Source organism: Pantherophis guttatus, chromosome 2, assembly GCF_059756535.1.
Source record: "Pantherophis guttatus breed Tessera chromosome 2, ASM5975653v1, whole genome shotgun sequence".
Taxonomy (NCBI): Eukaryota; Metazoa; Chordata; class Lepidosauria; order Squamata; family Colubridae; genus Pantherophis; species Pantherophis guttatus.
The window spans coordinates 19,773,037-19,787,492 of NC_142064.1; the positions used below are offsets into that span (position 1 = coordinate 19,773,037).

Here is a 14,456-nt window from a genome sequence, read left to right on the forward strand (position 1 = left end):
TATCAACCAGTTGCCGAGCATCCAAATTTTGATCACATGACCATGGGGATGCTGCAACGGCCGTAAGTGTGAAAAATGGTCTTAAGTCACTTTTTTCAATGCCGTTGTAACTTCAAACAGTCACTAAATGAATGGCTGTAAGTGGAGGATTACCTGTATCTTCCATATTGCTGGACTACATTTCCCATCATCCCAGGCAGAAAAACATGATCTAAAGCAGGGGTGTCAAACTCACGTCATCACGGCAGCATCACGTGACATATCAGAACTTCCCCCCCCCTTCGCTAAACCGGGCATGGGTGTGGTCAGCGCATGACGCATCCAGCTCACGGGCTGGGAGTTTGACAGCCCTGATCTAAAGAATCCCATTGAGATCCCATTAAAGCCAAAGATTTAGTCTTATATTTTTCTGTAAACACCAGAACAGTTTTATTGTCAAGTCTTGGGCTGTTTCTGAATCAGTTGCGTTTCCAATTATCCAATTTGAATTGCTCTTATTTACGTTAGATGTCTTACAGAACACATAGTACGGATTCTGTGCATGAAACTCAAGTTTCCTTACAACCATGAGCGCGATTAAATTTTGGATTAGAAAACTAGATGAATTTTGCTCACTATGAAAGAATACAGAGAATCAAATCAATCCATTTCCAAGCATTAGAAGCTACATTGTCAATCAAATGACTAGAAGAGTTTCAAGACAAACAGAACGAAGCACAGTAAAACTGCTGGGAGCTGTAATTTACCAACATCTGGAAGGTTTCACTATGAGCATCCATATCACCCATATCAATCCTGAAGTATCCTTCATCACATCTTACCTTGCACCACCAATATCCACTCCAACCATTAGCTGGCCATTCAGCGAAAGGATCTCGTCTCGCAAGCGAACTTTTCCACATTTCCCTGCCGGACTATTTTTTTTCAAATCAGTGACCCAAATGCTTCCAACATCAAGGACTGGGCCTTTATGTCCCCTTTTTCTTCTCCCCATTCTCCGTTTTTCACCGTAATCCCCAAAAGCAGGGATATTGCCAAAACTTAGGCCGAGAGGCTCCGTCGTTTCTGGATCCTTGGTTAAGTAAACCGTACAGATTTCCATATCCACCGGACTGGGGCTGTAATGTAGCTTGCCTTCTTCCACTGGGAAGTTCAACTGGATGTACTCTCTCAGCTTCTTAATGGCTGAATGACAAAGGCTCTGCTCAGGTTCCTCGGCTTCCTGTTTCAGATGGCCCTGCAACCACCGATAAAGGATGGGAAGAAACAGCATCGCGTTTTCTGGAGTGATGGGCATTGTGGTCGTGCCAGGATTCCATTATGTCAAGAAATGATTCTTCTTCAACTGAGTCAAATCAATGTTCCTTTCCAAGCCAAGATTGTCGTGTGGTTCATTCATCTTGATAGGACCAAGAAAATGCAGGAAAAAGACACACAAGGACAGCGAAAACTAAATAATAATAATAATAATGGCCTCTTCTTCCACTCCCAATTTGGCCAGGACAACAGAGGGCCTTTATGAAAAAGAAGGAAGACTGTTGCTCTGGAATCCACAGCAAGAGAACAAAGGAAGAGACCAGAATTCCATGCTTGTCTCCTTTCACAGCTGTCCACACAGAAATGTATGATCACCAGCCTGGAATTTCTCCTCCGCACTCATCAACACCTGCTTGACCTAGAAAAAGGGAAACGGCCCAATTAGAACCATAAATCTGTTTCAGATGCAGGATTAGAAGCTTATCTGCCGTGCTTAATAATGTGAAGATTTTTGCCTAAGATTATTTTGTTTATTGGTTAATTCTATAATCTGTTCATTTTGCTTTCTGTTAACTTATGTGGGTTATTCATTATTTACTACAAGGACTGCGGGCAGAAAGAAGAGAAGGCATCAAAGACAAATTTCTAATTATGCAGATAGTTTCGTAGCAGAGGCACATTTTAGAGTTAACCTCTTCATCTACATAGAAAAAAGGGAGGGAGGGAGGAAGGGAAGGGAAGGGAAGGGAAGGGAAGGGAAGGGAAGGGAAGGGAAGGGAAGGAAGGAAGGAAGGAAGGAAGGAAGGAAGGAAGGAAGGAAGGAAGGAAGGAAGGGTCTTGTATGTCTTTTAATCTTGACTATTTATGCTGATGAGAAGCTCAAATTGCCCTTGTTTTTCATTTGGTACAGTGGTTAAGATGCTGGCCCAGAAACCAGGAGTCTGTGAGTTCTAGTCTTGCCTTAGACATGAATGCCAGCTTGGGTGACCTTGGGCCAGTTCTTCTCTCTCAGCCCTACCCACCTCATGGGATAGTTGCTATGGGGAATAGTAGATGGAAAGAGTATTATGTATGTTTTCTGCCTTGAATAGCATATAATCTAATAAAAGTGAGATAAAATCTAGTAAGTAAAAATATTCTTTAAAAAACTAAAACTAAGTTTAGATACCAACAAATGTTAACATTTTGTCCAAGATTCAAAGTTTTTAAAAGTTTTTAAAAGAGCTACCAGAGCATCTCAAGAAAATGCTGCCTTTTGCCAGGTTCATCCATTGTACTGAATCACAAAAAAAACTTTGTTTCACTTCAGTTCAATGTGTGGTTGAATACCCAGACATTCTGATTTTCAGGCAATTGATTATGGATTAGTGTGACGTGCAAACCAAGCCATTCACACATTTCACTATGCTATGATTTGAGAATTTCTGCCCTAGACAAGAGGCTGAATTAGAAGACCTCCATGGTCTTTTCCAACTCTATGATTGCATGATCAATCATGGTTTATTGAGAGGCTACAATTGGGTTTGAACCAGTGGTGGGTTTCAAAATTTACCACTGGTTCAGTGGGCGTGGCTTAATGGGTGTGGCTTGGTGGGCGTGGCAGGGGAAGGATACTGTAAAATCTCCATTCCCTCCCCACTCCAGAGGAAGGATACTGTAAAATCTCCTTTCCCTCTCCACTTCAGGGGAAGGATACTGTAAAATCTCCTTTCCCTCTCCACTTCAGGGGAAGGATACTGTAAAATCTCCTTTCCCTCTCCACTCCAGAGGAAGGATACTGTAAAATCTCCTTTCCCTCTCCACTCCAGGGGAAGGATACTGTAAAATCTCCATTCCCACCCCATTCCAGGGGAAGTGGGGCAAAATCCCCATTTCCTCCCAATCAGCTAGGACTCGGGAGGCAGAGAATAGATGGGGGCGGGGACAGTCAGAATTTTTACGACCGGTTCTCCGAACTATTCAAAATTTCCGCTACTGGTTCTCCAGAACTGGTCAGAACCTGCTGAAACCCACCTCTGGTTTGAACCCTAAGTCATATGTCATGACAGACAAACAAACTGTATTGCTTAGATTTGCATTATAAATTAAGCCAAAATACAAAAATGCTACATTACAGGTTGGCTTGGTTCACTGTACAAACTCAGTTATTTAATAATGACAGTTTTCAAGTCATACTTGTTCTCTTTTTTCATTATTATTAATTAACATGCCATTCAACTCTCAGTAATTCTTAATTATTGTTAATGTTAATGACTGAACAGTTTCATAAAAGTATATGATTTTCTTCCAAGTCTCTAATTGTTCTATTCTGTGGCTAGATTCCTAATCCAGTGTCTGTAAAAATAATGAATGGCCTAAAAAAATCTACCCAGTTGGTTTTGAGTCTGAAAAATGATGTTCTATATAGATATCTTATGAAGTCAGAATTGTCATCAAATCTATCTTAAAATGATTTCTTAAGAAGGGTGGAGTGAAATATTCAAACAACAATATTATACAAATATTTTTCCGGATTCACTTATCAAACCTGTCCTACAACATTTTGGGATATCCTGATTACATGCTAACTTTTGTTTCATTCCCTAACAAATTGTGCTTTTCCTTCCTTATATGTCCTTCCCAATGGAATTTCTAAAAAGCCCTCAAGACCCATTTCCTGACTTCTACAAAAAGAAATAAAAGGATAATTAAAAGAACTCCATTTGAAACTTTCAGATGTGGTTTTCCATTATCTTCTTTAGACGCTGTTTTTAAAGGCCTCACACTAGACATTCTCCAGTCCCATCCAAACAGTGTTTTATGACTTTCCATTTGCTCAAAAAAGCATATCATATTTTTATTTGTCTTCAATGTGAGTGGAAATAGAGCATTATCAAAACATTTTTATCCAGTTTATTTTAATAAGTGTTTTTTTTAAAAATCCTCATTAAAATGAGACAAGATTTTGGCATTTCGTAGTTTTAAAAAGTCTAACAAATTGAACTAGATAACAGCTGGCCCATCTCAACATCAGGTTCATAGATGGCCCACAATGAACAAACATCTGAAGTAGAATGAGGTTGTTATTGTGAGAAGGCAAGACCCTCATATCATTCTTGTCACCAAGACCACTCACCAATCCTGATCATTGCTTACCCAACAGTGAACCCCAATCTATAAAACCAGAGACTGCTTAAGCTTTTCCGCTTATATCAGGGGTGTCAAACTCAGGGCCCATGGTCCAGATCTGGCCTGTAGGGTGCTTAAATCTGGCCTGGGGGGCTGGCCTGGAAATAGCAAAGGACCAACCCCGATTCTTCTGGCAGCCAAAACGGGGCACATGGGGGCCGTGTGCAGCTCCCCCGTGCCCCATTTTCAGCCTCGACAGCCTCCTGCAGCACTCCGCCAGCCAAAACACGCCCCGTTTTGGCCGGCAAAATGCTGCAAGCCATCCAAGCTGAAAATGGGGCATGGGGAGGCCATGCATGGGGGGCCCCCTCACCCTATTTTGGCCAGCAGGGTGCTGCAGGAGGCTTTCGTTTAATCTGCCCCCCCCTCGGCTGGCCCGTAGAGGAGAGCTACAATGCTGATCCAGCCCTCAAAGAAATCCAGGGGTTTGACACCCCTGGCCTATATTGACACTTGAGCTAAAACTGAGTATTTAGTCTCTCTCTAGGAAATTGGCAAATATCCTGAACAACTGAATCAAAACCATAAAAAATCCCCTCAAGATATGAAAATCCTTTATGTATACAATAAGATTCCTCAGACCTGGAGCTATCACTCGGGGTCAACATCTCGGCACACAGAGGTGAAGTTTTATTCATCTCTCAGGGAGAGAAAACTTCATTTTCTCCCTACTGGACTCAGTTCAACCTTTTTCCTATAAAGATTTCTAGCCTGCCCTTCAATCTGTGACCAATTTTGAATGCTAAGCCGTCCGTTTTGCTTTCAATTAAATTCTACCTCCACTTCTAACAGTTGCCCTGTGCTCTTTAACCTGGCCCAGAACAAACCAGGATTTCCTCTAACATTACCATTAATTCCTCCTGCCAAACTAGCAGTTCGAAAGCATGCAAATGTGAGTAGAGAAATAGGTACCACTTCAGTGAGAAAGTAACAGCATTCAGTGTAACAGTACGCGTAAGTAAGTAAGTAAGTAAGTAAGTAAGTAAGTAAGTAAGTAAGTAAGTAAGTAAATAAGTAAGTAATCCCCTACTTTGGACACCCAACCAGTGAGAAAGTTTTCTGATCTGGATCAAGCTGTTTTCTGAATAAGGAAATCTGGAGACAGAAGGAAAAGGCAAAATCAAATTAACTGTGCTCATGTAATTCCTAAGCCAAAACGGAACAAATATTATGACTTACCCAATGTATATAAGCCAAGCTAAAAGGGTCTGATGCCATACGTGCATTTTTAAAACACAGACTATCTGAAGACTTGTTTGTAATCCCAACAACATGTTTACATGTATTGCAGTTTTTCAGATATAGACTCCTTTATCTATTGAAGTAGAGCATTTACATCTGACTATTCCCAGCTCCTCATGAGAAATCAGGAAATCGAAGACATTCAGCAACATGCTGGCCCATCTGAAAATGCGATTAATTTGCTTCCCTAGTTCCTCCTATGGGAAATTTCTTTGATAAAAGAGCTGGTCAGAAAGCAACAAGAATCTCATTGTGGCCTGACAAAGCTCTTCCAGGGGCCAGGAATTCCAAACACAAAACACATCTTGGGGGGGTGCAGGGAGGGGCGCACGCATACATCTGTCTGTCTGTCTGTCTATCATCTATCTATCTACAATATCTATCATCTAGCTAGCTCACTATCATCTATCATCTATCATTTCTGGAATCAGCTCCCCTTGGAGCTCCGGGTGGCCCCCGACCTTCGCTCTTTCCGCTGTGACCTTAAAACATGGTTGTTTCACCAGGCCGGCCTGGACTGAATGGGGTTTTAATGGGAATTTTAGTTTCTTTTATTGTTTGAATTTTAATCTGGACTTGCTGTCGCTTGCTGTGAGCCGCCCTGAGTCCCTGTGGAGAAGGGCGGCATATAAGTCCGATAAAATAAAATAAATAAATAAATCTATCATCTATCATCTATCATCTATGTATCATCTATCAATCTATCATCTATCTACCGTATTTTTCAGAGTATAAGACGCACCGGACTATAAGACGCACCTATCTTTTTTGGTGAGGAAAAGAAGAAAAAGAAATCTCCCTCTGCCTCTGAGCAATTTTGCCTCCTTGTAGCAAACAGCAAACAGCATGCTTTGCTTTCATTTTCATTTTCAGCATAGCTTGAAGGAAAAAAACCCTGCTCCCAGCAATTTACCTCCTTGCAGCAAGCAGCAGAGCCCTGCGCAAAACAGCTGAGAGCAAATAAGCTGAGAGTCCGGAGGCTGATCCAATCAACTTGTACTAATCAGCTAATTAGGCTGTGCTGAAGCTGAAAGGAGCTGTTTTTTCTTGCTGTTTACTTGCAAGGAGGTAACTGCTGCGAGGCAGAGGCCAAAGGGTGGGGGGCCAGTGGGTGGGCGGGGCTACATTCAGTGTATAAGATGCACCTAAATTTTCACCCCCTTTTAGGGGGAAAAAGGTGTATTTTATACTCCGAAAAATACGGTATATATCATCTATCATCTATCATCAATCTATCTATCATGTATCTATAACTATCTATCTATCATCTACCTACCTACCTACCTACCTATCTATGCAACACTTTTGTTTTGAATGTTGTTTATGGCATATTCAAACAACAGAAAAGAAAGAAGAAAGACAAAATAGGGACTGCAAAAAGGAATTATGTTTTTGTGTGCAGTAGCCAGTGTCTACTATATTTCTTAGAAGCAGTGAAGGACCTGGGTTCTCAACCTTGCATCTGCAGAACAGGATGGACCAAAGATCTCACCAAACAAAGATCTCATCCAAAATCTCCTGGGAATCACTCTGCATTATTCCTTTGGGCATTTCAGAACACCCGCCTGGAGTTTTAAGTCTCCTTAAGTTCTGATGACCCTCCTAGTTTATCCTGCAATTGACACTGCAGTCCCATCGCAAGCCTAATCAATAAAAGTTCACTTAATGCAATTGCTGCAGTGATTATGTTCTCCAGAGGGCAGCTCTTTCTTCCTTCCGTCTATCCTTCCTTAAGTATAGGGCAGAAGAATAAAATGGTATAGCAGAAATGGGTGTCTTAGCATGGCACGATGGATTAGCTAAATCATATTTTGAGCCAGAAAAATCAATATATTATTTTTATTTTATTTATTTATTTATTAAATTTATATCCCGCCCTTCTTCCCGAAGGGACTCAGGGCGGTGAACAGCCGAGAATTAAAATAACATACAATATAAAAGTTAAGATAATTAAAAATAAATTAAATTAAACGGCCTCCCAATTTAAAACCCCTAGCTATACAATTAAAACTAACCCATAAAACCTATTCAGGCCAGGCTGGCTTGCTGAAATAAAAGCGTCTTCAGGACCTTACAGAAAGTGCGGAGATCTGGAATCAGCCGTATTCCGGGAGGTAGCTCATTCCAGAGGGCCGGAGCTCCCACAGAGAAGGCTCTCCCCCTGGGGGCCGCCAGCCGACATTGCTTGACCGATGGCACCCTGAGGGGGCCCTCTCTGTGAGAGCGTATTGGCCGGTGGGAGGTTATCGGTAGCAGAAGGCAGTCTCGTAAATACCCTGGCCCTAAGCCATGGAGCCATATTAAAGCCATTTAAGCCATATTAAACAAGATCATTGCAAACACAGTGTGGCCAATAACTTACCCACCAGTGGAAATTGGAATTAGTTGTTTCTAGCACTCAGGTATCCTTTGTTATTGTACTTGGTTGTTGTTTTTTTAAAGACATAATACAGCTCAGCTATTTTTACTGATGTTCTATAAGCCTTCCATACCTGTCACTGCTGCATAATTTTCAAACTACACTCTGCTTCACACATTGTAGTAACTTCTGATTTCCTTAACCATATTTCATTGGATAAATTACAATTGCCCTAAACTGCAAAAATATTAGTCTATGGGCCATGGATTACAATGCATTAAGCCATAACTAAAATGATTCCATTACTGCCTATATTTTACAGTATAAAAGAAATTCCCACTATAGCTGAATTACAGGTAGTCTGTGATTTACAGTACAGCCTTTCATTTAATGACCATTTGAAGTTACAACAGCACTGAGAAAAATGACTTATGACCATTTTTCACACTTACGATTTTTGCAGCATCCCCCTGGTCACGTAATCAAAATTTAGACGTTGGCAACTGGCATATATTTATGAAGTGTCTTCGCAACCCTCTGACAAGCAAAGTCAACGGGGAAGCCAGATTCACTTAACAACAGTGTTATTCACTTAACAACTGAAGTGATTCACTTAACAACCGTGGCAAGTAAGGTCATAAAATGGGGCAGAATTCACTTATCAACATTCTTTCTTAGCAACAGAAACTTTGGACTCCGTTGTGGTCATAAATCGAGGATTACATAGGATAGAGTTAAAAACAGATTTCATTTCTCAAGTCTTTAATATTTTAGGGCTTTAACGTGAAATCCTTATTGGTTTTGTATTAGAGTTTTACATGTCTTCAATATATTTGATTGTTCTTACAGTCTTTTTATAAGCAGTTTTTTTAAAAAATCACAAATTCAAGGACTGATTTTTTTTTCCGCCACCCCTATCTAAAGTATCTGTAAAGCATTGCACTTTTTCTATTTTTGTTTTTTTGTTTTTTTACAGGACTTCCAGAACAGCTCTTTAAAAGAACACAATCTAGCAATGTTCAGCAGAGCTCATGCTGAAAAGATGCTGGCAGCCATCCAAACAAGCCATTTGAATACCACGCACCCAAACATTTGGGCAGGTTTTATGTGTCTATTTCTCATTCTGGTCCTTAAATTCTCCTGTCATTTCAGAAATGGCTTTAGAAGTGGCTTTTTCCCCCCCTCTCTTCTCCACTGCTGTAAGAACAGGGCTGAACTAATCCTCGGAGTCCCAATCTTCCCAAGGCCAGGGCAGGGCAGGACAGACTTATAGGGCTGACCCTTTGGCTCCCCAGCGTTTGAATTCAATCAGTACCTTAAGCCTGTGATTGCAAAGACTAGCAGAAGTTATTACCAGCTACAACAAGACGGGGCTTCCAACATAAATACTTCCCAAATCTATTGAGGTAATTACTCTCAATTTGATCCAATCATCACAGAGCCAGAAAAAGATTGCAGGCAATGCGCTGCTAAGTATCCCTCTGCAACTATGCCAAACTAGATTTTTCAAAGGGGTGGCTAGACTGAAAGATACAATCTTAATATACAATCTCCAGTGGGTTCTTCCCCCTCTGATGGGAACATAATTTATTAAAAAAGAAATCCGTGTTAAGGACTGCAAGAGACACCTCGATAAATTAGCTCAACGTTTTTGCACTAATGGCACAAAGCATGCTTTGTACAATGATAAGTCCGACCTCCTGCCTCATCTTCAAATCCAAATTTAGCAAAAGCTCTAATGTTTGCAATCATGTCCACGGATCTTCATGTCAAATAATTATCTAAACTGTTAACCAGATACATCATTGGGAAGGCAAAACTGTAGACCACTGTTAAACCGTATTTTGTTTTGTTTGTTTTGTTTGTTTTTATTGGATTTATATACCGCCCTACTCCTGAAGGACTCAGGGTGGTGAACAGCCACAGAATAAAACACATAAATACAAAAATTTTAAATAGAATAAAAACGAATTAAATAATTTGGCTGAGACAAATTTAAAATACCCAATAATTTAAAAACAAATTAAAATTTACATTTAAAAGGGGAAAAGATTTAGGCCAGGCCAGCTTGATGAAATAAGAAAGTCTTGAGCGTGCGACGGAAGGTGCGCAGATCTGGGATCCTCCGTATCTCCGGGGGGAGCTCGTTCCAGATCGTAGGTGCCCCCACAGAGAAGGCTCTCCCCCTAGGGGCCGCCAGTCGACATTGTTTGGCCGACGGCACCCGGAGGAGCCCCTCTCTATGGGAGCGTACTGGCCGGTGGGAGGCTATTGGTGGTAGCAGGTAGTCCCGTAGATAACCAGGTCCTTAGCCATGGAGCGCTCTAAAGGTGATAACCAAAACCTTGAAGCGCACCCAGAAGACCACCGGGAGCCAGTGCAAAACAAAACAAAACAAAACAAACAAACCATATAAAGCAAGGGTGTCAAACTTGATTTGAGGGCCACATCAGGGTTGTGTTTCACCTTTGGGGGGCGGGGGGGCATGGCCAGTGTGGACATGGCCAGCTTGACATCATGCATGTCAGGGGCGCCTGTGGGGTGCCGAGTGCTCTGCCAGTGAAAATGGACCTCAGGAGGGCCGTGAGCGGCCCTCCTTAGCTCCTTTTTCACTGGCAGAGGCACTGCAGGCCAGTCCTTTGCTGTTTCCAGGGTGTCCCGCGGGCCAGATCTAAGCACTCCACAGGCCATATCTGGTCCGCGGGCCTTGAGTTTGACTCCTGATATGAAGAGTTAAACATATAAAGAGCTTTTATGCATTTTCTTGGATCGAGGCCACATGGCTGGCTCTACCCTTTGATGGACATGTGTTGATGTGGACAACCAACTGACAAAATTTTTACATAGTAGCAGTAGTAAAATCCATTTTTTTTTACTACCGGTTCTGTGGGCGTGGCTTGGTGGGCGTGACTTGGTAGGCATGGCAGGGGAAGGATACTGCAAAATCTCCATTCCCACCCCACTCCAGGGGAAGGATACTACAAAATCCCCATTCCTTCCCCACTCCTGGGGGAAGGATATTGCAAAATTTCCATTCCCACCCCATTCTGGGGCCAGCCAGAGGTGGTATTTGCCGGTTCTTCGAACTGCTCAAAATTTCCGCTACCGGTTCTCCAGAACCTGTCAGAACCTGCTGGATTTCACCCCTGCATAGTAGCCTTTCACACAGAGGCTGGTTCATACATCACATTAATCCATGACATAACTGGCTTGCTTTTGATTAAACATGTGTTGTGCACCCAGACACATTTATTTAAATTTAATGAGTGCATCCAGGAAATCATAGATTAAGAAACAAGCCATGGGTAGGCCATAACACACAGAGTGTAAACTTTGGTTGAGGTTTTATTAGAGCTATGAACATCTAGTAGCATTGCCCACATGTTGTACTGTACTGCAATAACAAGCTTTACGTGATTAAAATGCAAAGATATTTCTTGGTATACCTGTCAAATCTGAGCTGCAAAGATCAGAGTGAGCAACAGATGGCAAACAATAGTTAAGAGGTTTCTGTATCTCTTTGGTAGCATCTAGTGGTCATTTTTGTAAACCAGATTAAGTACCCCTAGTAAATGTAAATTTTCTTTTCTTTATATACAGGGAATAGATGGGGAAAATGGTTACTGAGATGTCCAGGGAGCAGCTATGAATTGTCCCACAATTTCAGGCTAGAATGGTGGGTCTTTGTCTACACATTCACCAGGAGTCAAGCCCAACTCAGAGGTCCTTGATTTATTCTGATTTATGTACATATTTATTTCACTTTGAAAATCCAGAGTAGTGTTATAAAATCCTCACTGAAGATGGACAATCAGACAAACCTGTTTTCATGATATTTTCCTGGAAGCAAAACAATTTCTTCCTTCTTCCCTTTTGATGATTTGGGGTTCTCAAAAATTACACAACACAGAACAACAGAGTTGGAAGGGACCTTGGAGGTCTTCTAGTCCAACCCACTGACTCAAGCAGAAAACCCTATACAATTCCAAACAAATGACTTTTCTTTAAAAAATCCAATGATGGAACATTCACAAAAAGCCGAGCCAGTTCACTGATGATAATTTCAAAGATGGAAAATTTCTCCTTAAGTGTAGGTTGAATCACTTTTTATTGAGTTCCATCCATTATGGCTTGTCTTGGCCTCAGGTGCTTTGGAGAATGGGTTGAGCCTCTCCTCTCTGTGAAAGCTGCTCAAATATGGGAAGAATACCAACCAAGACAGAGTAGGCCTATCATTCTAGGAATAATTGGCTGAAATTATTGTGTTATATTCAGCCCAGTTTTTACTGCTACTTGTTCCCAATGTAAGTGTCACCTTAATGAGGTGTGTCTTGCTTGGAGAAAATGCAGACTCGCTGATTCTCTTGGAAGCCTTCAGACCCATCGTTAGACTGAACTAAAATTCTCTCAGGACTAGATTTCTGTCAATTGATTTAATAAATGGATTAAACCAAAGAAACCCTACTGATGAATCAGCAAAGACCAGTTTTAAATGCCAAAGATTGGAGGGATAATGTAAAGGTAAAGGTTCTCCCGTAAATGCGTGCTAGTCGTTTCTGGCTCTAGGAGGGTGCTCATCTCCGTTTATAAGCCAAAGAGCCAGCGCTGTCCAAAGACATCTCGGTGGTCATCTGGCTGGCATGACTAAACACCGAAGGCACATGGAGCGCTGTTACCTTCCCACCAAAGTGGTCCCTATTTTTCTACTTGCATTTTTTTACTTGCTTTTGAACTGCTAAGTTGCAGAAGCTGGGACAAGTAACGGGAGCTCATTCCATTACGCGGCACTAGGGATTCGAACCACTGAACTAACGATCTTCTGATCGACAAGCTCAGCGTCTTAGCCACTGAGCCACCACGTCCCCCATTTGAGGGATAGGAGCAAGCTTTTCAGGAGATTTGGCTTCTGATGCATCATGCTACAAGAAAAAGAAAAGGGAAAGTGAATTGTTCCTAATATTTTAAATCGTAGATTGTCTTTCTAATGTCACAAAAGGTTTTACATTTTAATTATATTCAGATGCAATTGAGTTTAAATAAATCAGCTTAAATATTTGTGCCCATGTTTTTAAATCCTCATTATTTAACATATTTTGTTGAAGCAGCTGCTATAAAGTGTTTCCAAGAAAATGCAGCAATTAAGCCCAAATAGGAACTTTATATTTGTACAAGACTGGGATACTCTCCTCCACATTCCCATGAAAGCAACTCAGTTCTTCAGCCAACATTCCCGCTGATGTAGGTTCTATTAGCTTGAGCTGATGCACCCGTTCATTTAGCTGCCAGGAAACACATCAGCAGAGTTCTCTTTGGAGACACATCTAGTCAGAATAGAAGGACCCATTTGCAAATGAGCCAAATCTCCTGAAAAGCTTGCTCCTAACCCTCAAAGAATTGAGGCCTTTGAACTATGGTGCTGGAGAAGACTCCTGCGAGTCCCTTGGACTGCAAGGCGATCAACCCAGTCAGACCTAGAAGGAGATCAACCCTGACCGCTCTTTAGAAGGCCAGATCCTGAAGATGAAACTCAAGTACTTTGGCCACCTAATGAGAAGGAAGGACTCACTGGAGAAGAGCCTAATGCTGGGAAAGATTGAGGGCAAAAGAAGAAGGGGATGACAGAGAACAAGGTGGCTGGATGGAGTCACTGAAGCAATAGGTGCGAGCTTAAATGGAGTCCAGAAGATGGTAGAGGACAGGAAAGCCTGGAGGAACATTGTCCAGGGGGCCGCGATGGGTCGGACATGACTTCGCAACTAACAACAAAATCCCTCAAATCTTTGGCATTTAAAACTGGTCTTCGCTGATTTGTCAGTAGGGTTTCTTTGGTTTAATCCATTTATTAAATCAACTGACAGAAATCTAGTCCTGAGAGAATTTTAGTTCAGTCTAACGATGGGTCTGAAGGCTTCCAAGAGAATCAGTGAGTCTGCATTTTCTCCAAGCAAGACACACCTCATTAAGGTGACACTTACATTGTGAACAAGTAGCAGTAAAAACTGGGCTGAATATAACACAATAATTTCAGCCAATTATTGCTAGAATGATAGGCCTACTCTGTCTTGGTTGGTATTCTTCCCATATTTGAGGTGCTTTCACAGAGAGGATAGGATCAACCCATTCTCCAAAGCAACTGAGGCCAAGACAGCAGAAAACCAGAAAAAGTGGTGATACTTTCTCTGGCTCCTCTTTGTTGTTTGTTGAGTTAACTCTTCCTCCTAGGATTCAATTGTCAAATTGTTACATCCACATTTTATGGCATGGCATCAATGTAAGAGACCTCTAGACAAGCCTGGATTCTCACACAAAGTCATAATGCAGCATGCCTGATATTTATTTTAATGTATATTTGCTATTTCATCTCGTTGTTGTTTTTTGAAAAAAAAAAAAGTTGACAGAACCATCGTGATGGATGGAATATGGTACAGAG

The 14,456-nt window shown here is 41.5% G+C and overlaps 1 protein-coding gene across 2 annotated transcripts in view; it reads right to left on the bottom strand.

Annotated features, from left to right (window-relative positions):
* Positions 1-14,456, bottom strand: part of PDZD2 (PDZ domain containing 2) — a 324,153-nt gene that overhangs the window by 236,523 nt on the left and 73,174 nt on the right. For both annotated transcript variants that reach the window (XM_034442438.3, XM_034442437.3), the window contains exon 2: positions 822-1,675. In XM_034442438.3, the coding sequence (XP_034298329.2) occupies positions 822-1,297 (476 nt within the window). In that variant the 5' untranslated portion in view covers positions 1,298-1,675. The remainder of the gene's footprint in view (positions 1-821; positions 1,676-14,456) is intronic.